This window comes from Oryzias latipes, chromosome 4 (genome assembly GCF_053564925.1).
Source record: "Oryzias latipes strain Hd-rR chromosome 4, Olatipes_Hd-rR_3.1".
NCBI lineage: Eukaryota > Metazoa > Chordata > Actinopteri > Beloniformes > Adrianichthyidae > Oryzias > Oryzias latipes.
Genome location: NC_136240.1, coordinates 25199106 through 25221132, shown reverse-complemented (window position 1 = coordinate 25221132; position 22027 = coordinate 25199106). Strand labels below are relative to the sequence as shown.

Below are 22027 nucleotides of genomic sequence, written 5' to 3'. Positions count from 1 at the left end.
AAACATTTTTTTCGAATATAATAAGTCACATGACCAGCAGCCGGGTGCCACGGGCTGCACTGCTCAGCGGGCGCCACAAGAGGTTCCACACCATCAGCTCATCAAAAAATTGAGGGTGTCATGCGGCATTGTTGGATCCACAGCTCCTCTGTGAAATAACCAATCATGAATTCTCCAAATCATTTCATATGAAGCCGCTTCCACATTTTAGGAGCTTGCCGCTTCATGGCCTGAATAAGACGCCAACGTCTCCTTTGATAGATGATGATGAGCGCTTGTGCCGTGGCAGAAACTTTAATGTATTGGCTGTAAATCAAATTATTGTTCTCATCCGTGATTTTGAATGACCTATGGCATGAATTTTGTTGTGTTTTTGTGTTTATTTGCATAATTATGATTTAATGGAAACAGTATAATTGCAAAATTGTGTTTTTTCGCCACTTCTAGAATTTTGATCAAGTTTTGCGGATCTGTGTAATGGAAACACAGCTAATGTGATTGAACTTTATTTTAGGCTTAACAGCAAATGCACTTTGAAAAGCCTGACAAGAAATCCTCTTTTTCCTGCAGAGTGCCAGGTGAAGACATGGCTCAATTTATTCTGTGGCTAGAAAGTGTATTGAAGTTTGCTGAAGTCAGAATGGAAACTAGTTTGAGGAAAATCTGTGGCTCAGATTTCTTCTTAAAACACACAACAAATTTGTAAGAAGTAGTTGGAAACTGGTTCAAATAAACATGTTGAACTTGCTGAAGAAGTTTGGGGATTGCATGGAGCAAACGGCAGTCTTATCTTTGATTTCAGGTGGTTTCTTACCATAAAAACAGCTGGTCAGGGAGTCGGCAGGTTGTCTTCCGTCTTCAGTTTCACACAGGGATCATAGCCGGACACACCCTCTCTTTCTCCAAGGCGGACCTTGACTGCGCCTGTGAAGGTATTTATAACCTGTTGTCTGCAGAGTGCACACTGTGCCAGCTGTTTTTAGAGCTCTGCTCCACAAGACCACCAGACTTTAATCTGTAACTGATAAATCTGTCAGCCTTGCTGCTTCGTGTGCACCTGAACCAACTGTGGAGCAGTATCAGGTGTGCAGAACGTGTGGAAACACTGGCGGCATTTGTGGTGAAGTGTCCAGCTGGCTGATTTTTTTTTTCCTGAATATTCCAGATTCTTCATTCCCAGATGATGGAAAGCTGGAACTGTTGTTCTCTGAAAGTCCAGAAAGATTTGCAGGTAAACTCCAAACTCTCTTCTTTATTTTGTCTTAAAATCAATGCACTAACAAAATTGTGTTTTGGTGTACAATTGCTGCATGATAAAACTCAAAATTTTCTACTGTACTTTAGATGAAACTTTGTACTCTCTTAAAACACTTGGGTTATTCCTTGAACTCAATTCTTGGGTTGTATGCATTAAGATTTACATTTTTTGGTTACTGTCTGAAGCTATACCAGTTTTGGGGGTTATAGTGGTAACATTTTAACCCAATTTATGTTTCTTTTCTTTCTTTGAAATTGGGGTAAAAACAACCCAACTTGGTTTATTTTTAACAATGGAGTTTTTATTGGGTGCATTTCGGACTACTGACAAAAGAGTTTTGATCTTGTTTTGAAACAATACGGTTCAGTTTGACTAAGGATTCATGAACATTTCTAAATATGCTATAAAGTTCATCATTTCTAATCTATAGTTTCATTTTGATGCTATTTAGATGATAACATGACGAGATTTCAGCTGTTTGGCTCAAATAGTCATCATTTATTTGAAATGTAGCTATGGAAATGAAAAAAGTTCTGCAAAAAATATTTTAAAAAAAAGAGTACAAAACAAATTTGAGTTTTACTAAGTTATCATTCATCAAACTGTTTTATTAAAATGTGTTGATCTGAGTCACTGAGTGTGTGACCAATATGAAACCACAAAAGAAGAGTATATGAGCAATTAGTTTTTTTCACATTGTAACTATCTTGATGTAGTATATTGCCAGAGTGTATTTATTTATTCATTTATTCATTTATTCATTTATTCATTCATTCATTCATTCATTCATTCATTCATTCATTCATTCATTCATTCATTCATTCATTCATTCCATCCATCCATCCATCCATCCATCCATCCATCCATCCATCTTCTTAACCTGATGTGTCCCTTTCAGGGTCACAGGGTTGCCGGAGCCTGTCCCGGCTACTGTTTCTTAATTTATTTAATGGGTTCGTACACTGCTTTTGCTTAGCAACATACCCACTAATACGTCATGGAAGCACTAAAGTGGTACTAAGCATTTCTCACACGTTATATTTTTGTTTTTGGCTTTGCTTTTGTGAAATATAAGGGATTGCAGTGATTAAAAAATAAATAAAAATGGACATGTGTTTTTTTTTGGTCAATGTTTTTGATTAAAATCTCCTTTAATAAACATATAGTGTGTTTTGTTAAAGGTTTATGAATACATAAAAATCTGGACACTGACAGATTTATTTTGGTGCTTTCGTTTGCCTCCTAGTCATGCAGAAGAGAAATTTGAGGCACATTTGAAAAATAAAAAAAGGTTCAGTCGCCATGTGGGGGCAGTGTTAGACACAAGGCCAATCAAAGTGGCCCTCAGGACCAACCATTAGGCTCTCTACAGGAAACACTTTGAGGGGTAATCACACACACACACACACACACACACATAGACTGGAATTCAGACTGAAGTCCCTGTAGACAGAGGCAGACACACAGACTTACAGCAGAAGTACAAAAAAAAAAAAGCCCACATGGAGCTTTGACTTGTATTTGACTCGAGGCCCTGCGCTGTACAGTCACATGACGGACATGTCTGTGTCTGTGTGTGAGTGGGCGTGTCTTTTGTTGTTGTTTTTGTTGCTGTTTCTGACAAGCATTTGTTATTTTGGGGGTTCAGGAAGAGAATTGTGGCACAACGGACCAACTGTGACCGTGGACTATGACACCTTGGACCCTTTGGTCAGACGTGACTCATATAAGGACATGTCTGATCTTCAAACAGGTAACCCACACCACCACATACTCAAAATTAAGAAAGAAAACTAACCAAAAAAAGGCTTTTACCAATAACTCCTAAGTAGTTTGATGTCAAAATGCCGGAACAATTAATGTGTTAAACGTTTGCTTATTTTGAAAATGTTCTATGTATTTAAGAAAAATGTACCAATTCATGTTGAATGCATGTTTCTTGAAGAACTATTGTTGAAAGCATTTAGAAAGCAGGAAATGTCTTTGAAAACAAAGACGAAAAACTTGAAACGACCAACAAAAAAAAAAACATTTTACTGCAGGAATCCAAGCGGGGAAACCTAGAAATGCTTAAGCTTTGAAAAAAGAACTAAGAAACTAAACAGGCATTCCGGCACTTCAGTATCAGCTGTTAAGTGTAGTAGTGCTGTAATGCTATTGTTTTTTTGAGTGATGAATTAATTGCAAAATCTAATTAGTGTATTTTTAATCTAACCTAATAACTGCATTGAAAAGCTTCATTTTTGAGGGGTTGTCATTTAAATTCTTGACATTGTGAGACAATAAAAGAACAAAAAATGACAAAAAAGTGGCTTTATGACGTTTTTGATCATAACAGATTTCCAACCTTTACTTTTACACCACCAATGGGGACTTTTTTCCATTTTAAACATTTAAATAATGAACAATGTTTCTTAGTTGTGACTGTGTCAAAAAAACGTGTGACAAGTTTAACTTTTTATGTTTACCTGGAAAGTTGGTGCAGGGTCTGTAGCTGTTACCTTGACAACGCTTTGCACCGTTTATCAAAAAGTCCCTTTTTGTAAAAAACAATTTAAACCTAAAAAATAACAAGACTAAAGTACTAATCATTGATTTGATATGTATTTCTTTTGTAAGTGACCATGGTATAAGAGGAATAATATCCTTTGAGGCGTCCATTATCAGAAATGAATGGACTTTGCAGAAGCAACCGTCCAACGCTCTGCTTCGTCCTTTAATTGATCATAGTGGACACCTTACCAGTATTATCCCTTAGATAACAGATAATAATTAAAAATGAGATTCACGCGATGTAGAAAAATAACGATTTAAATGACAAAACTTGTAATTAAACTGTATCAAGACATAAAAATGTATGGAATTCTGTAAATCATAAAGGATGTCATTTGGATTTTTATTGCTTCTGAAATGCATCTGCCCAAACGTATTTCCAGTCACACTCTTGCTACAGGAACATTTTTAAAGGGAAAAAAAGCACCCTTAAACCTCGTTGATGCTTACTCTAACGTAATACATAACTCAGTCATGTTGCTTTCAATGTAATCACCTCCCCCATGTTGGATGTGGCAAACGGAAACATTCTTTGCATGGGAAATTTTAATTTTAAAACTTTCATTTTCACAAAAAGAAATGAAAGTTGCAGATTTTTCCCCCCAGAAAAGATTATTTTTTTTGCTTCAAGATGGTAAAGTTTCCTGGTTACTTGTTCATAACCTTGTTATAAATAAATGGATTGATGGCTTGATCCATTAAAGGATGCATTAATAGAGGGTATGGATGGGTTTGGATGGATGGATTTTGCATAAATAGATGCATCAATGGATGGACGTACAAAAGTGTGAATGGATAGATGAATGGATTAGTGAGCAAATGCATAGATTGATGAATGTTTCAGTCATTCTAGTGCAGTGCACAACAGAGAATGTCTAGAACTTCTATACCTGTGATGCTAAACAGTGGTGGCTTGTACAGCTGACAGTTTATTGGACGTTTGGTGGGGCTGACTATGCGCAGTGGTTGAGGAAAATGTCACCCAGGCATATATGTAAGACCTCAGTCTCAACTGCCTTTATGGATACGCGAGATTTATTGTGGGCAAAAAATGGGCAAACGTGTATGGGGCACACAGGTGGCCCACAGGAAATATCAAGGTCATAGATGCTGGGTGAGCCTGCAAGAGGAAAATGTTGCACAGTTTTTTCTAAGGGCTTGCTGCAAGAAACATGTTTTAGAAAACATTTTTACAATATGCCACGGTAAGTAGCATAGAGCCTGTTAATGCTGTCCAAACGAGAGGTGCATGCTTTTACGTGCCCGTTGCGTGCAGCCTGGCTGTTACAAATTAGGACATTAGACAATCGAGAGTCTGGGGGTCTTCCTCGACACCACTCTCTCCTTCACCACCCATGTCAATAAGATCTCCCAGACCCCTTATTTCCACCTTCGCAGCATTCTTCGTCTCCATCCCTCTCTCCGCCCCTCACTCCATAGGCATTCTAGTGCACATTCTCATCACTTCCCTTTAAAAACAAATGTGAATCAGGGCCTTCTTGCTGTGAGGCAAGGGCAAAATCTGGGGCAATCAAAAAGTTGTCTTTGATAACTGAAAGTCTGAGTTTGTGGCTTTGTGCTTTAAGATGATTCATGTGAGGGTGGGCGTCATAGCAATATTATGCCACAAGCAGTTATTGTATGATAAATATGATCTGCATCCATTCTGAGACTTTCTTGATGAAAGCAAAGCAACCTGCACAAAAACACACAGTAGACATCTGCAACGCCAGCTTGAACCGCTCATTGAGGTTTCAGCTCCAGCTGTTTTATTTCACGGCCACATTTTCCCCCTGCTGGCCGTGTAATTTAGATCTAGTCACATGGAACAGGGTTGCGTAAACTCACAAACACACACAAGGGGACGGTGGGTCCTCACAAGTGGGCTGAAGGTGCTGGTTAGCGGCGCCGGTGCACACAGGAATGTTGTTTTGAAGTACAGGTGGTTCCTCTCTGACTTCAGCTGCTTCTATCGCTCAATCTCCCTGTCTTTCCCTTTCTTCTCCAGCCTGCTTCTGTCTACTTTCAGGTTCAAGTTGCAGGTTGCAATTTGTCCACTACCCCCCCACTCAGCACTCTCCAGATCCCGCCTCTGTGTTTACATTCCCCTTCTCCAAATTTGGGCAGTTCAAGGTCACCGTGCTGAGGAGTATTTTTTTCTATTTCCTTGAAAGTGTGATGTGCGTGCCGTACGCCCCGTAGCCACTTGGATGTGTGCAGCTCGGGTGAATGATCCACACATTACTGCTCCAAACGCATGAGTGCACACTCTCTCTCCCCTACCTGTGTTAGGCGGGACAGGATGGAAGGGGGAGGGCAAGCAGGGAGGGAGGAAAACGCTTGGAAGGCGGGGATTCGCACCGCAGGGACGGAGGAGTGACATGAGGGTAAAGAAAGAGGGCGGGAGTTGGTGGATGGGGGCTGGGGGGGGGGGGGGGGCACCAGAGAGCTGTTAGCACCTTCACAGAAAGAATGTTTTCTGCTTGTCTTCTTCAGACAAACGAAGCTGCTCGGAGTCTTTTCCGATCTGCTTTCACTCCCATCCTCTTTCCCCCCGTCCTGTCATCTGTTTCTCTTTTCCTCCGGATGCTCCAGCAAAGCATTCCCATCCTGTTTCTAGCCTGAGCTCGGGACAGGGAAAGTTTACCTCTAACTACCGGTAAAGTATTCCTTTCTGCCCTGTTTTTGTGCGATTTGAGTGATTTAAATCCATTCTGACTTGAGATGAAAAGTTTGTGAGAATCTCTGTGCGAAACGTCTTTAAGCAGCTGCAAAGTTTTACCATGCATGTCTGGTATTTGGGTTTTATTGCCTCTCTGGACTTAAGAGGCTGCGCTCACACAGCTCTGGTATTCACTGTATGTATTGTTGCAGTCACTGTTCCGAGAGAAGCTTTCTTTAAAATCCAGAGTTTTCCCTCTGCCAAAATTTGTAGGAAGTAATTGATCTAACTATGAGTTAAAAAGAAAAGATTCTTATTTACTGGATTCTAAGATCTAAGATATCCAGATCCACTGTGTTGTCAGATCACTGCGTGCGTCAGTGTGTGTTCTGCGCCGTCTGACCAGCCTCAGGTAGACATGTTTGATGGTCACATCCCTTCCATGACACACAAGCTCACCCATGCATCCGTCAAGCCCACACAAACAGCTCTGTGTTATCTACATGGACTACGTCTGCAGCCATGAGTCATGTGCAGCACTAATGCAGGCGTGTAGTCACGTGTGGCTGAACTGGGATTGTATTTTTTTTTCATACATGCTAAACGTGTTCACACTGGACAAGCAGGGAGGGGCTTACCAGTGCATGTCCGCCACCTACAGTTGGAAGAAGCTTGGGACGAAAATCTTGTGGTTTGAGGGCGAAACCTGAAACGGTTCGGTTCATTGCTAGCGGCCTTGCAATGGTGGATACGGATTACCATAATGTCAAAAGAGTGGTCTTGGTTTATCTTTATTTGAAAAACACAGGTAAACATCGTCAGGCTCGTAGCTGTGTCTGGGTTAACCACATAAATCAGGTCTATATGTCGCAACCAAATCCGAGTCTCCGGTTGGTGAAAGTTTAATGGTCACACGTTTTGTAGGTTAAAGCCCAAAAAGGTCGTAAAAACTTGCCTAGCTATGCGTGAACGTGAGAGGTTTTAATGCAGAAGCTACGCTTGTTCACATAGGCCTTGTGTGACAGTAGCATTAGAATTGCAATGTTACATGACTCCTTTAAGTTACTTTCTTTTACTTACATGCAGAAGTAAAAGATATTAGTTTAAGGTGAGGGTCAACATGGTGTTATAGTTACTAATAATTTTCAAGCAACGTTCACTCTGCCCTCGGCAACATGCATTCAAGCGCCCACTTCCAATACGAAGTCTGTGTGAACGCGAATAAATGTGCATTCGGGTTTATGTTTTCAAAGCTACTGTGTTTAGAAATAGCTGTGCAAGATTTTACAACCGTTGTTGGGCTCTACGTACAAAACGTGTGGCCATTGAACACTCGTTACCAGTTAAACCAGGTCGAACTGTGACCAATCAGGGACTCAGAGACCGCAGAGAAAAAACATCTATCTGCATTTTTTCTGTTTTATTTATATTCTGATTCTGAAGAAAGTTTATTTTGGAAAACTGCTGGATCCGACTCATTGTTGCTCAGTCACGTGCCGAATGTAGATAGCTATTTTCTTAAAGTTGATGCTCCAACTGCCAAATTAAAACCCCCAAGCTAGCAAAGTAAAAAAAAACAACAACTATTTCTTAAGTTTAAATTTTGCAGCCAAGAGCTAGTGAGGAGACGAAAGGGCCTCCAACTTTAAAATAAAAAAAATCTGCATTTAACAGACAGAAGTCAGGAGTCCAAATCACAGTTTGACAGTTATTCCCGCAAACCATAATAATAATGCACAATAGTCATCAACCGGCTCTCTAAACGTACGAGGATGCTGCTTTGACTTTGACAGTTATGGGTTAAAGGAAAATCTATATGACATTTGAATGGTTCCTGCAAAAAATGTGTGTACAAATAAAGTTTAAAGCAGCTGGTGGTATTTTACAGAGGATGAAGATGACCTTTAACCTTAAAAGTTAAGGGAAACCAGTAGCCCAAAAAAAAAAAAAAAAACAACTGACGTCAACATCAGCCTCGTTCAGACTGGTCCATGAAAAATTGTCTGACATGGTCCTCAAAAATGTCAAGGGCTACTGTCTTACAATACTTGGTTATAATGATATAGGAGACATGGTGCAACTGATAACTGCCAAAGAATCTTTGTCTTCATCGTTTGAAGTTCTACCATTTTGATGTTCTTGAGATACTTCAAAAACTGAGTTGAACACCTGAGGATTATGTACAAATCACCGTACAAAGTTGAGGAAATGTGAGGTCAATGGAGTTTAGTATGTCTTGTATTGTGTCAAAACATAGAATTTTTATTACAACATGCTGTTGGGTAAAAAGAAAACTGATGAGTTCATCATTGTTTTGTGTCTTTGAATTTTGGTAAACTAATTTTTTATACTGTCATATATTTAGAGGCACATGACAATATTATGTGTCAAAAGCATTGGCACATTTTTGTGTGGCAGATTCATTCTGATTAGGTTCTAACCACAAGAAATTAAACATTTTTCATTTAAAAAATGCTTCATTTAGTGCTGTCAGGTGATTAAATTTTTTTTTGTGCGATTAATTAATCATAACCTGTAATTAATCTATTTTCAATCTTACCCAGTAATTGCAGTAAAAAGTCTAATTTTGAGGTATTTTCATTTTAATTTGTGACAGTGTGGCTCAATAAAAGATCAAAATACAACTAAAAAAGTGGCTTTATGAAGTTTTCTTTGTACAACAGACTTCCAACCTTTACTTTTACACCACCAAGGGGGATTTTTTTCAATCTTGAACAAAAAAACCCCCCCAAAAATCTACAAGAACAAAATATCATATCCAGAGTGCTTTAATTTAAAAAAAAAACCCGTAACATATCAAAAAACTGTAAGAACCTATCTAAGCAATCCAAAAAATATTGAGCACAAACGTAATCAACTTAATTACTTAATAAGTTTATTGACATACCGTATTTTACAGTTTATCGATTGATGTGATCAACCCTCCGCATACCCCATCAATTAATCAGTAAAAGCAAGTGCCAAACTGAATTTAGTCACATAGCTAATAAAGAATTAATTTCAAAGGTGTGAGGCTCTGTGACTATGTAATAAAAAAGGCACGTCAACCAAGAGCTCGGGTCTTAAGAGGTTAAAGCAAAAAGCTGTCTTTGGGTTGAGTTGCATATTTTTTTATTACTCCACAAAAGTAAGAAGCAAACTAAAGGAAGTCGGATGTGTTCTAAAAAAAACTAAGATTAATATTAAATCCATCAAAATGTTTTGTAGCAGTGTTTTTAACGGAATGCTGACACTGATTTTTGTCCCCTTACAGCTTCTTCCCACTTCCCAGAACTTGGAAATGGAAGCTTGCACCGCAGAGTGAAAAAGAAGAGTAAAGAGGAAGGACCTTTCCAGTTGTCGAGCCCCAACAGCCCATGCCGCAGTGACCGAGCTCCATCTGCCAGCAGCGACTCTGGTCTTTCTGTAGCCTCGCAGGGACTAGGTGGAGCCCGACAGAGAGGCGAGGCCACACAGGACAAGGGCACCCACCCAGGGAAGCTGGTCTTTGGGGCAGACTCTGATCCTGCCCAGGCTCTCATGGAGGTCATGGCACAGCTAGCTTTATCCAGTGAAGCAGAGGTGGGTGTGACGATTAACGGAAAGTCTTCAAGTGACAGAGAGACGGATATACTGGACGATGAGGATGAAGCAGAACATGCTGTGGAAGGGCCAAGCTCCAGCAGCGGTTGTTCCCTCTTGTCAGAAACACTCAAAGAGAAGTCTACTGACCGTTGGGTACGTCAGCACACGGCACCGGGCGCCAGCGATAGTTTACCCACAAAGGATAAGGAAAGAACAACCAATACCAACAAGCAGCGGCCTTCACTTCTACTCACCCCTCTCACTCCTCCTCAAGGACTCAGCAGCAGGGAGGTAGTCCACACAGTGCCAGTGGATGGGGTCAGCAAACGAACTGGCAAAGATCATACACTCAACATGGAGCCCTCCTCTTTGTGTCAAGAAGAAGAGCTGGCAGCTCTAACTTCCGATGTCGATGAGTCCATAGAGCAGCTGAATCAGCTGATTTTGGACTTGGATCCCACTTTTGTTCCCGTCTCTACCTCCCTTTCCCCGTTGTCACGCACCACCTCACTACAAACCAACGGTCTCAGCCTCAAAGGAAGTAGCCACCGGTCAGGTAAGGCCACTCAATGAAGGGATTTGACAGCTTAATCAACACAAAAAATGGCTGGTTCTAAAGTGGGGATTGAGAGCTTACCTTGTGATACATTTCCATGAGTGGAAAAAAATCATTTCAGCGATCTGACGACTCACTGAGCGATGTAAATAAGGGCCCTGCTTCTGACACAGAGATGTGTTCATCTTTAGAGTCTGTCCCATTTTCAGTGGAATTATACAGAACTTGGGGAATAAAATGACATAATTGGACGAGCTGCAGAGAAACAACATCACAATAGTATCTCCTAGAAGTATAAGATAAAGAAATGACAGATTTGCAATCAGCTCCACAATCTCAGATCTTTTGTTAAGAAAAGGAATTTCTAAAAGTTCGGCTTTAACTTGGTGATCTCTAAAAAACACGCAGGCAACGTTGTCGATGTTGGTTCTCATTTATCAAGGTGGCGTCTTGAAGTTGAGTCATGGCATCTGGACTTCAGATCTTTTTACTTGAATGAGTGGTAAAACGTTTAAAGAAAGATTTTAAGTCCAGATGTCTTGATTCAACTTTAAGGCGTAAACAACTTTATTTGTAAAACTGAATCTTTCCCTTGAAGCACATTGAGCCTCAATCCCACAACTTGGACTGCTTTCTAAAACACTAAAGTGAGCCAAGGCACTGAAAGGGCTACTGTTACTTACCCTAGAATCACCTGATCCAGCTAAATACAAAGTAAGTTGGCCTGATGTCAAATATACATGGTTGGTATGGAGGACCAGTGTTAAAGATCACTGCTCTACATTGATGTAGTTGTGTTAACCGAAGAGCTAGTTGAAAGAAGAAACTATTGACTTTAATGCTACATTCACATCAGGCCTGTGTTGCGCATTCAAGATTATGCTAAACGGGGTTTCATGAATTCAACTTGTGGTGTTCACACCAGACCAGCTCTGGACAAGCAAGACGTTGCAGAAAGGGTCTTCTTCTTCTGTTTTTCTACTATTTACTAACGCTTGTCCACCACCTACAATTGGAAGAGGCTCTTGGTGCGAAGTGTCGAAGTGATGCCAAATCTTGCTCAATCTTTTTTTCCCCCCCAGCTCTAAGCTGAAATTTGAAAGACTTGTAATTCTGACCGAGCACAAACTGCAATTAGTTATTTTTCCTCCATGATCATGTTTACAATGGTTGGCACAACCGTGTTTTGAAAAGGCTGCTATCCACACGTCACTACTGAATTAGAGTCCCTGATTGGTCAAAGTTCAGCTGTTTAACGCTAAAGCAGTCGAAAGGTCAACAGTTTGAACTTCAGCGTGCGTTCAGTGAACGGTTTGTGTGTAAAGCCTAAAAACAGACTTAAAATTTGCATAAATATGTGGGTTCTGAACGCAGCCCCAAAAATGCTGGTGTGTGAATGCGCTGTGAATGTAGCTGTACGCCTATTAGTTTCTAGTGGCAATTAAACGACTGAAAACCAAAAAAAACAGAGGTCAAAATGAGCTTCCTTGGATTGACGCCTACACTTAAGGTTTATTTTGTGCACCTACCAATGTAGATGTTTCAAACATGGATCAATAGGAGAGCAAGAACTTTCAAGATAGAAATCCTTTGGCTAACTCTTGAGTTTAGTTCAGTTTTCTCTAGGATAAGCTGGAAGATTGGTGAGGTAGTTTACCTTTAAACCCAACCTAGTTTTCCATGAGACAGAAAGATTTAAAGTGACCAATAACTCAAACTGACAGGTACATGTGGGTTTTAGACATAATCGTAGTTCAGCAACAAACACTCCAGGTTGCACCATGCTTATCTGATCAGTTGAGGTCATGTTGGGTATACAAATATGATGGATGAAGACATCAACTCTGAAGTAATTTTGAAAACACCTGACCGTCTGACCCTACAATTTCACAGTTTCTACAGCAAGTCAGAGATAGTATAAGGACAAATCGTACTTATAACCTCAGCTATTTTAAGCAATTTTCCAGAAAAAAAAAAAAATTATGGAGTAAAACTGAAAGTTAATTCAAAACACTAGGCTGAAGACAAATGAGTCCTATGAGGTCTTGACCCAAAACTCAAAATATGTCTGTTTTCCTGACCTCTGGTCTGCCTCTCCTTAATTTTTTCACTTCAACCTGCTGAGATGTGAGACTGATTTTCTTTTTCCTGGTCATATCCACTGGGACAGTGCCTGGAGGAAGAGGCCCGTATCTGCCATGACCTGCATTACTAATTTACAGTGGTGGACAAAATTGTTGGTACCCCTCAGTTAAAGAAAGAAAGTCCACAATGCTCACTGAAATGACTTGAAACGATTAAAAGTAACAATAAATGTAAATTTATTAAAAAAAATTAAATAATCAAAATCAGTCATTACTTTTGAGTTGTTGATTAACAGAATTATTAAAAAAAAGAAACTTACGAAAGTTTCTTACGAAATGGTACCATTAACTTCATATTTTGTTGCACAACCTTTTGAGGCAATCACTACAATTAAACAGTTTCTGTATTTGTCAATGAGCCTTCTGCACCTGTCGATGGGTATTTTGGCCCACTCCTCATGAGCAAACTGCTCCAGTTGTCTCAGGTATGACGGCTGTCTTCTCCAAATGGAATGTTTCAGCTCCTTCCACAGATGTTCAATGGGATTCAGATCTGGGCTCATAGAAGGCCACTTCAGAATAGTCCAATGCTTTTCTCTTAGACATTCTTGGGGTTTTTTGGCTGTGTGTTTTGGATCGATGTCCTGTTGGAAGACCCATGACCGGCGACTGAGACCAAGCTTTCTGACACTAGGCAGAACATTTCTATCCAGAATGCCTTGATAATCTGGAGATTTCATTTTACCTTGCACAACTTCAAGACACCCTGTGGCAGATGCAGCAAAGCAGCCCCAAAACAGAACTGAGCCTCCACCATGTTTCACATTAGGGACAGTCTTCTTTTCGTTGTATGCTTCATTTTTGAGTCTACCAACATAGAGCTGATGTACCTTGATCTAAGAGTTCACCTTTAATGTCTTTGGAGGTTGTTCTGGGCTCTTTGGATACAGTTCTAACTATCCGTCTCCTCAATTTGTCATCAATTTTCCTCTTCCGGCCACGTCCAGGGAGGTTGGCTACTGTCCCGTGGGTCTTAAACTTCTGAATAATATTTGCCACTGTCGTCACAGGAACTTCAAGCTGCTTAGAGATGGTTTTATAGCCTTTACGATGTTTGTCTATAATTTTGTTTCTAATGTCCTGGGACAATTCTCTCCTTCGCTTTCTGTTGTCCATGTTCAGTGTGGTTCACACCTTTTCACCAAACAGCAATGTGACTATTTGTCTCCCTTTAAATATGCAGACTGATTAATTATGGGTTTGAAAACAGCTGTGATGTCAATGAAAGGACATACCTGAGTTCATCATGACCCCCTTGGCAATTAGTTCTCAGTCTTTTATGGAGGTACCATCATTTTGTCCAGCCCTATATCATTATTTTGTTTTTTTAAACAATCCTGTTAATCAACAACTCAAAAGTAATGGCTGATTTTGATTATTTAATTTTCAATAAATTTATTGTTACTTTTGAACGTTTCAAGTCATTTCAGTGAGCATTGTGGACTTTCTTTCTTCAACTGAAGGGTACCAACAATTTTGTCCACCACTGTAATTTCTGTCCGACATCAATTCAAACCCTGTTAGCCTGAAGAGCAGCTGGTCCACCAAAGCTAGCATCTGACAAACCTCCACAACAAACTCGTGGACAATAGCGAACCTTTGCAACTCTTTAGGGCTGATATTTGTCCCTTTACCTGCCTGTTTGTGCACCTTTAGTTGAAAATTTCTGCACACAGAATTTGTATACACGAAATAAGGCTTTGGTGTTTGTACATACAGTAAATAGGTCAGGGGGTTGAAGTCTGATAGTTCCTGAGGGCCCATTTTCAAGCAGTAACTAGCGCTTGACTGGCTTCTTTACTGTTAGTGTGTGTTTTCGAGTGTATGTTTCAAGGCAGGAACTTGTAAGTAATCAGGAATGCTTTTGAAGTTCTGACACAACACTTCGCCCTTGTTCGCGCCCTCATCATTTTCCTCTGTAGAGAAAAGGCCTCGAACAAATACAGAAAGCTTGAAGTGATACTTGACACTGCAAGCCTCCATGGAAGCTCCCCCGGCTGGGCCGCCGGTGGGACAGTAACAGGATTAGTTTCAGCTGACTCACTGAAGGCTTTTTTCTTTTCTTCGCTTTTAAAAGGGATGGGTCCCCACCGTGAACACCAGACTTCTTTTATAATTATAAAGTCATGCATAAAAAGAAAAATTTTACTCTTAAAAAAAGTTGTCTGTGTTAGACCAACTGTGGAAGCATTGGAGGGAAAAACTTTTACTGCTTTCTTGGGAATTGAGAAAGCCAGTGATCCACAATGAAAAAGATCATTCAGGAACAGCAGGTCTGTGGAGAACACCAAACACCAATCAAACAAACTGTCACACATGATGGTGGGAGGGTCATAATTCTTCAAAATATTGGGGTGTATATGGAATCATGGGTCCTGCACATTTTGGTCGCTAACTAGAAAACACTTTCATAGAAATGTTGTTTAAAGGGCCTATATCATGCTATTTTTTAAGTCTTTAATAGTAAACAATATCCATGTCTATGTTAATATACTACTTTTGGCACACAAAAGAACGATTTTTTAAATGAAATATGAGTTATATCTGCAGTTCATTTTCCCAAACAAAAATAAAGCAACTCCATCTCTGAGGCCTTCTCTTCTTGTGGGTGCCGCTCATTTCATGACGTCAACCTAGAACTGGCCTCGGCAGCGTCCGCGTTTAGCCGATCACCCGGCTAAACGCGGAGAATGTTGTGTTAGTATGTTAGCTTGGGGGCGGTTCTGGCAGCCCAGACTGTTCCTGAAAGGTTCCTCAGTTATTTACGTCGGAATGTGAGAACCCACTTGTCTTTGTGGATTGAGAGGGGCTGGTGCTCAGAGCGCAGGTTTCTAGAGGACTACTCAGAAATGCGCGAATGGATCAAAATACAGCTTTGGGGTTGTGTTTTGTAAGGAATGAACAATATAATACACTTAACCCTTGTGCTATCCATTGGGAGTTGGGTCATCTAGACCCACTAGACAGTGCGCTGAACCTTTTATCTTCAATGATTTGTGAACCTCACTGGTGGCCATGGATTACATGAAATCTTTCCACCTTTTTCCACCTTTGTCATGGTAGGGAGAACACTTCAATGTAAGGGTGGGGTCATAGGATAGCACAAGGGTTAAAAGGTCAAAAAGTTGATTTTGCGTACTATAGGCCTTTTTAGTGCACCTTATGCAAAAAATACATTAATGGCAGATAATGATGTTAGTAGAATTCTTTACTTACATACTAAAAAATTAAAAATTGTAAACTTCTTCACGTCACACTGAGATTAATTACTGTAGATGATGATTACGTATGAACTCCATAAACAAAAATTCAGTTGACTTCGAAATACTTTGAAAAAGGATAATTATACAAAATCATTCAGCTCTGGTGTGTCAGCGTGCTTTTGAGCAAGACCCTGAACCTCACTTTATTACCTGTTTTGCATTGCAGTTCTTTTTTTCAGTTCTACCACAAATAGTACATAAACGTCTGTTTGAATAGGTGAAGAAAGTGCCATTTGTAGGGTCCTTAAGGAAGGTGGAAAATGGTAAATTACACTTCATAAATATTTATGAGTATAAATAACGTTAAATATGTAGTTTATCGTAATCTCGTTGAAAAGCAATTCCTACCAACATCATTAATATCTGAACCGTCACCACCAACACATAATAACACGCTCTTCGAACTACTGTAATCCTTCCACCTTTTACACTATTAACATGATTCCAACATATTCTGAAGCTGACAATAGTAGCTTTGCGCTGATGTGAAACGACTTACAGTAATAATAAAGTGTTTAAAGTAGTAAATGGCGCATACGGATATACCACTTTATTACCTTGCTATACAAGTCCCAATCCTATCAGTCTTTAATTTATGATTATGCCATTTTTTTCCCAGCAAAATAAAAAAACTTGTGTTGTTGCAGAAACTTTTACTAGTGTCTGCAGAGCAGGAGTATTTTATCAGAAATGTACCTCTGAGTTGTGGAGGTAAGACTCTGTTGTTTGTTTACACTCCATCCCACTAGTTTACAGCTCATCACAACTCTAAGGTGACGGTGCAACAAAAACGGCGAGTAATATTGGAGCTATCTTGTTTTGACCCAAAATTACCTCGAGGAAAACAAAGTCATACATGGAACTATTTGTCTCCAAGTGAATGAATCAGAATTAAGAAGAGTAGTGAGACTTGCTGTGTCACAAAAGAGAACTTTTTCAAACTGTTTTTTAAAATCTCCTCCTTCACAACGATTTGAATAAAGAAACATTCAGAAATGACATCTTAAAATTACATTCCTTTGTATGTGTCCTTCATCCTGAGACAATTGCTACAAAAACATGTTAAAAACAACAGGTTTTTTTTTTTTAAAGTACAAAGAACTTAACATTCACAGTCCCATTCAATGATGCACACACACATTCAAACACTGACGGTAGCTTTGCTGCCTTACATGCCAACCTATCACCACCAGGAGGAATGTGGGGTTCAATGTTTTTGCATACTGGCACAAAGTTGCTTTTCTCCACATCAAAATCGACTGGAATTAAAATCATTGGCTAAACGATCAAAATTTACGGTAGTTTGAAGTGCGTGTGTTATTTCGTGTTGTTGGTGACAGCTCCAGTATTAAGTCGGAGAACTTGTTTTCTCAAGATAACGACTGAACCTCTGTAATCTCAAGAAAACAAGCTGAAGTATATATCAGACCATATGATCGTTCTCCCTCTCCCATATTTAGTCATACTGCTGCATGGATCATTTGTGCAGATTTTGCTAAATTATTAAATCAAATCTTATGCTATCTAAAGCTTAATATTCCCACCAAACTTTCATTTCTAAATGTACCAAGTGTATTACATGACTGTCTCTCATGGAGTTGGTCTAACTTGATTGCACAGACTTGCCATACTAATTTGTTTTCTTTTGAGCTAAATACCAATACCAGTTTTAAACTAATCGAAAAAAGTTTAAAATTCAATAAATGAAATGTAGAATATTTGTTTATATATATATATAGAATTCGTATAGAATTCTAAATTAAGGAATTGTGTTAATGAGCTGCTGTCTTCTGCAAAGATTGCATAACAGACCTTTGTGATCAGGGTGTGAAGAGGCAAATACGTTTAGACAGCAAGATGCCCGTCATGTAAAGCTGATTCAAGCCCTCGCAGCTGTCATATTACAATGGACTCATGTCTATGAGGTGAGCAGACGTTTGTTTTAGCTGATGTTTTTCCACCAAGGAACCCTGATGTTCCACCATCTGCTCACTGCGACAGCTCGCTTAGTCAGACAAGCTTCGCCTGAGCTGGCTGATGGAGGCTTTTGTTAAAGACAAACATGGACTACGTTAATCCCTCTCATCACCTTTTATTGCTAAATTTTAGTCTGGTCATGGTAAAAGTTTAGTACTGTTTATTGTTATGGCTATTCCCAAGATTAGACTTAACTGTATTGTTTTTTTTTTTTAATAGCTAAACACATGCCTGGGTTTGAATCATAAGCTGATTAGGTGTTGGATCTTAATTTCTCTGCCTGTCTGGTTTTTCTTTTTTTCTCACCTTTTCTATCCTTCGTAACCTCACTTTTCTGTGTTTACTGGCTGCTTATTAGGATGGAAGCAACAAAGGCAGATCACGGATGTGACAGACTACGTTGGGCCTCAGAGTCCAGGATGGAGCCCTGGAGCTCAGCGCTTTAAAGGTTCTTCAGCCTTCAGCCTGCCCTTCTCACCTTCACAGGTAAACACTGTTCTCCTTTTATCCCATCCGGCAGCCTAAAACCTGCCCCGGATTGTCAAATTTCCCCAAAGAAAGCATGTTGAGAGATGTAGAATGTTATTTCCGGCTGTGGAGAGAAGGGATTCCCTCAAATGGAAGAGTATGCTTTTCTGTCAACAAACGTTCCTGGTTGGGACAGGGTCCTAGAATTACAAAGCAACATGAAATATAGGCCTCCATTATAACAAAAACAAAACAAAAACGAAAAAGCAGTACTTGCTCACTATTGAAGTCAGTGTGTGCCAGCTTAAAGCGCTAAATAAAACCCACAATAGCTTTTTTCCTGAAAGTGTTAGGATGAGTGAGGCTTGACCCAGAAGCAGGACAGAGACTGGAGGATGAATGAGGAAAGAGGGTTTTATTAAGTCCTCAGTGGCGTTGGTGGGTTCTGGCGTGACAGTTCTTGGCTTGGGTGGAATGAACTGCAAAGGTTGACCAAGGGTGAAGGTTGAGCCGATGGAACTTCCTGAAGAGGCAGAGATAAAGGCAGTTAGATTTCTGAGAGCACTAGGCACTTAGCACAAAAGCACGAGATGTAGACTTGGCTGAAGGAGTCAGTACTCAACCATGTGAAGCAGACGGACTGACATTGGCTGTAAGGTGGTGGTTCCTTATAAAGGCCGCAGGCTGATGAGATGATGGGTGGCAGGCTTGGAGATGAGCCCAGGATCCTAACAGAAAGTGCAGCATTTGACAAGGGTTTAACCCGTTTACAGTTGTTCGACTACCTTAACTCTGTAACCATTGATGCAATTAACTTGATTCCAGCGGATTCTTAAGCAGAGGAAAGCAGCCATCTGCTGATATGAAACACTACTATATGATCTACAATATTATAATGCCATGTACATGCCAAATATGCTATGCATGTTCAAAAAAGCTCACTCAAGAACACACGTTTAGCACAGGCGTTCACGCTGGACTGTCGTTACCTGATACTAGCACGTCTGCCACCTACAGTTGGAAGAGGCTTGGTGCAAAATGTCCAAGTGGTAACATTTTGCGAATCTTGCTGTTGGCTTTTTCTTTTACATCTCTACAGTATTTTGACATATGAAAGACTTATGTCATGTAATTCTGCCTAGGCACAAACTGCAATTATTAAAGTTTCCTCCATGATGAATGTTCAAACAGTTGGCACTTCCGTGAATTGAAAGGGACGCCGCCCAGAAAGGGTAACCGTCCAATCAACCTGATTTAACCTCTATTGAACACCTGTTTTGTACTTAGACTCCAAAAATGGCAGTAGAAACTTGTGAATGCAAGAGTTTTGAATATGTGCATTTACATAGACTTGTTATCGGACGTGGTCGCTTGAACACGCGTTGCTGTGGGTGGTGTGAACCACGCTCAAAGTGTTACATATAAGCCCAAGGCTGCTTCATTTCGGTGCACAGTCAATATGAAATACCACTTTTTTCCGCATCAGAATCAGCAGAATCATGTTAATCGTGTAATTGGTCATGGAGTCAAAGAGCGTGTGCTATTTAGGTGTCGTTAGCGACGTGTTAAAAGGTTAAGAGCTACATTTACTCTCCATTTTCCATTCTTTCCAGTCTTCCACCTGGTGCATTTTCAAACATCTCCACTGAAATCTTGCTTATAACTTTTATTTTGACAAAACTTTAGTTAAGAAAGAAATAAAATTTAGGTTGACTATAAGATGCTCTCTTAAATGTATGCATTGTGTTCAAAATCAAGGATGTGTAATTTGGGCTTATTAGGTCATATTCAGTGTCTTGCAATTTTGTTTGCAAGTACAAAAAAGATAACAAATGGGACTTATTAATCGAGTCTATTATCTACAATGCTGGTTTATAGGGAAAGCCATCAGTTTGCTTCTTCTTTGTTTAATCATCTAGAAAAGTGTGCTTCGTCCCTCTATATTCTTTTACATGATCAAAAATGTGTTTCTAAAGCTGCACCTGTATTTTTTTTGCGTTAATTTCTTAAAAGTGTAAAAATGTCCTTCTCTTTTCTTTTTCTTTTTTTTTTTACACATTTCTTAGTCTGTGGGCAGCATGAATGCTCCAACTGTTTACACCCAAACACAGACTACAGCCACACAGATCACAAGACTGATGTCTGCTGGTTTGTGTGCACCCCTCCTGCTTCTATGGGAGAAGCTCATTTTCTTGCCTCTTCTCTCTGTGTTTTCTCCTTATAAGTATGGGCGACTCCACAAAACCAGCAGTGTGGACTACCATGGCCAAATGCACACATCTGACCTGGTCCCTCCTACTCCAGCATTCCCAGTGACTCCTCCAACACCCTACGGTAAGAAATAATGTCCAAAATGAAAGCCTCATCGCCCGTTGGCTAGTTTTGTGTGTTTTTCAAATTCTTATCTTCCTCCTCCCTTCAGTGAAACATTTCTCAGAGGTTTCCCATCTCAGGACTGGTGGGCAGTGGGAGCACGGTTGGACACAAGGTACATTTTCCCCAGGAGCGTGTGTGTGACTGGATATAAGTGCGTGGACAAACACATTAAAAACCCACTCCAAAGGAAATTGTGTTTTTGGTGTTGTTAACATGTTTTTCTGATGATGGAGGACATATTTAAAGAAAATTAAGCTTAAGACAGCATTTCTGAATATCTCCTTTTTCAAATCACTGTGAATCAGTAGCAGACAAAAAGTGCAGTTTCATAAACCTTGTAGTTTTTATGTAGACAACTCAAAACTGTATTGCTGGATAGCTCAAACATTGCTCACTATTTTTGTTGCACCAGTAATGTTAGGTTGTGAGAGGCTGTAAACTAGCAGGCCATGTAAACAGATGGATGAGGGGAAATGAGAGCAGGCTTACTTCATGCCAATAGTCCCGCCAACAACTTAGATGTGAATTTCTTTTGACTAAAACCAGCATAATCCTATTGAAAAATGACTGGGAATGCTTTTACAAAACATCAAAAGATGATTGGAGTGGGACTTTAAAGGAAAAAAAAGAAATTTGGACAAAGCATTATTTGACTTTATTTCTTTTATTTTGAGGCTTCTCACGATGGATTTGAAGATGACTTCTCTGGTCCTGTCAGTAGCAGGCAGGTCACCAGCTAATTATAGCTGTGGGTAACAGAGGAAAAGACCACTGCAGGCAGGATGTCCACCGTGTCCTGTTCTGGGAGTGGACGAGGGGAAAGGGGAGGACGTTTTGTTATGTGGACTTCCTGCCCAAAGATATAAATGAGCAGCAAACAGCTGTGGTGTAGCGTCCAAATCTCTCAGCAGCTAAGGTTCATATCTAATCTCTTGGTGTTGCCTTTTGATACATAAATACATGATGGGAAATGTTAAAATGAAGCGGTGCGGCCTTGGGGAAGATGGCTGTTTCCCCTGTGATGAAATATTACTGTTATTTTTGGCACAAGTATTAGTAGTAATGCACCGATTTATACACAATTTAACATTTATTTTATTATAATTGTTTTCTTTAATCAGAATTAGCTATATTCTAACTATTCTAACTTCAGGAGTTCACACGACTGCCTAGAGTTAAAAAAAA

At 39.9% G+C, this 22027-nt stretch overlaps 1 protein-coding gene across 2 annotated transcripts in view; it reads left to right on the top strand.

Moving 5' to 3' along the window:
- LOC101166465 (tensin-3) overlaps window positions 1-22027 on the top strand; it is a 65129-nt gene that overhangs the window by 12830 nt on the left and 30272 nt on the right. For both annotated transcript variants that reach the window (XM_011474266.4, XM_020702551.2), the window contains exons 10-16: window positions 803-932; window positions 1166-1231; window positions 2907-3011; window positions 9748-10614; window positions 18357-18484; window positions 20692-20800; window positions 20889-20954. In XM_011474266.4, coding sequence (XP_011472568.1) covers window positions 803-932; window positions 1166-1231; window positions 2907-3011; window positions 9748-10614; window positions 18357-18484; window positions 20692-20800; window positions 20889-20954 — 1471 coding nt within the window. The remainder of the gene's footprint in view (window positions 1-802; window positions 933-1165; window positions 1232-2906; window positions 3012-9747; window positions 10615-18356; window positions 18485-20691; window positions 20801-20888; window positions 20955-22027) is intronic.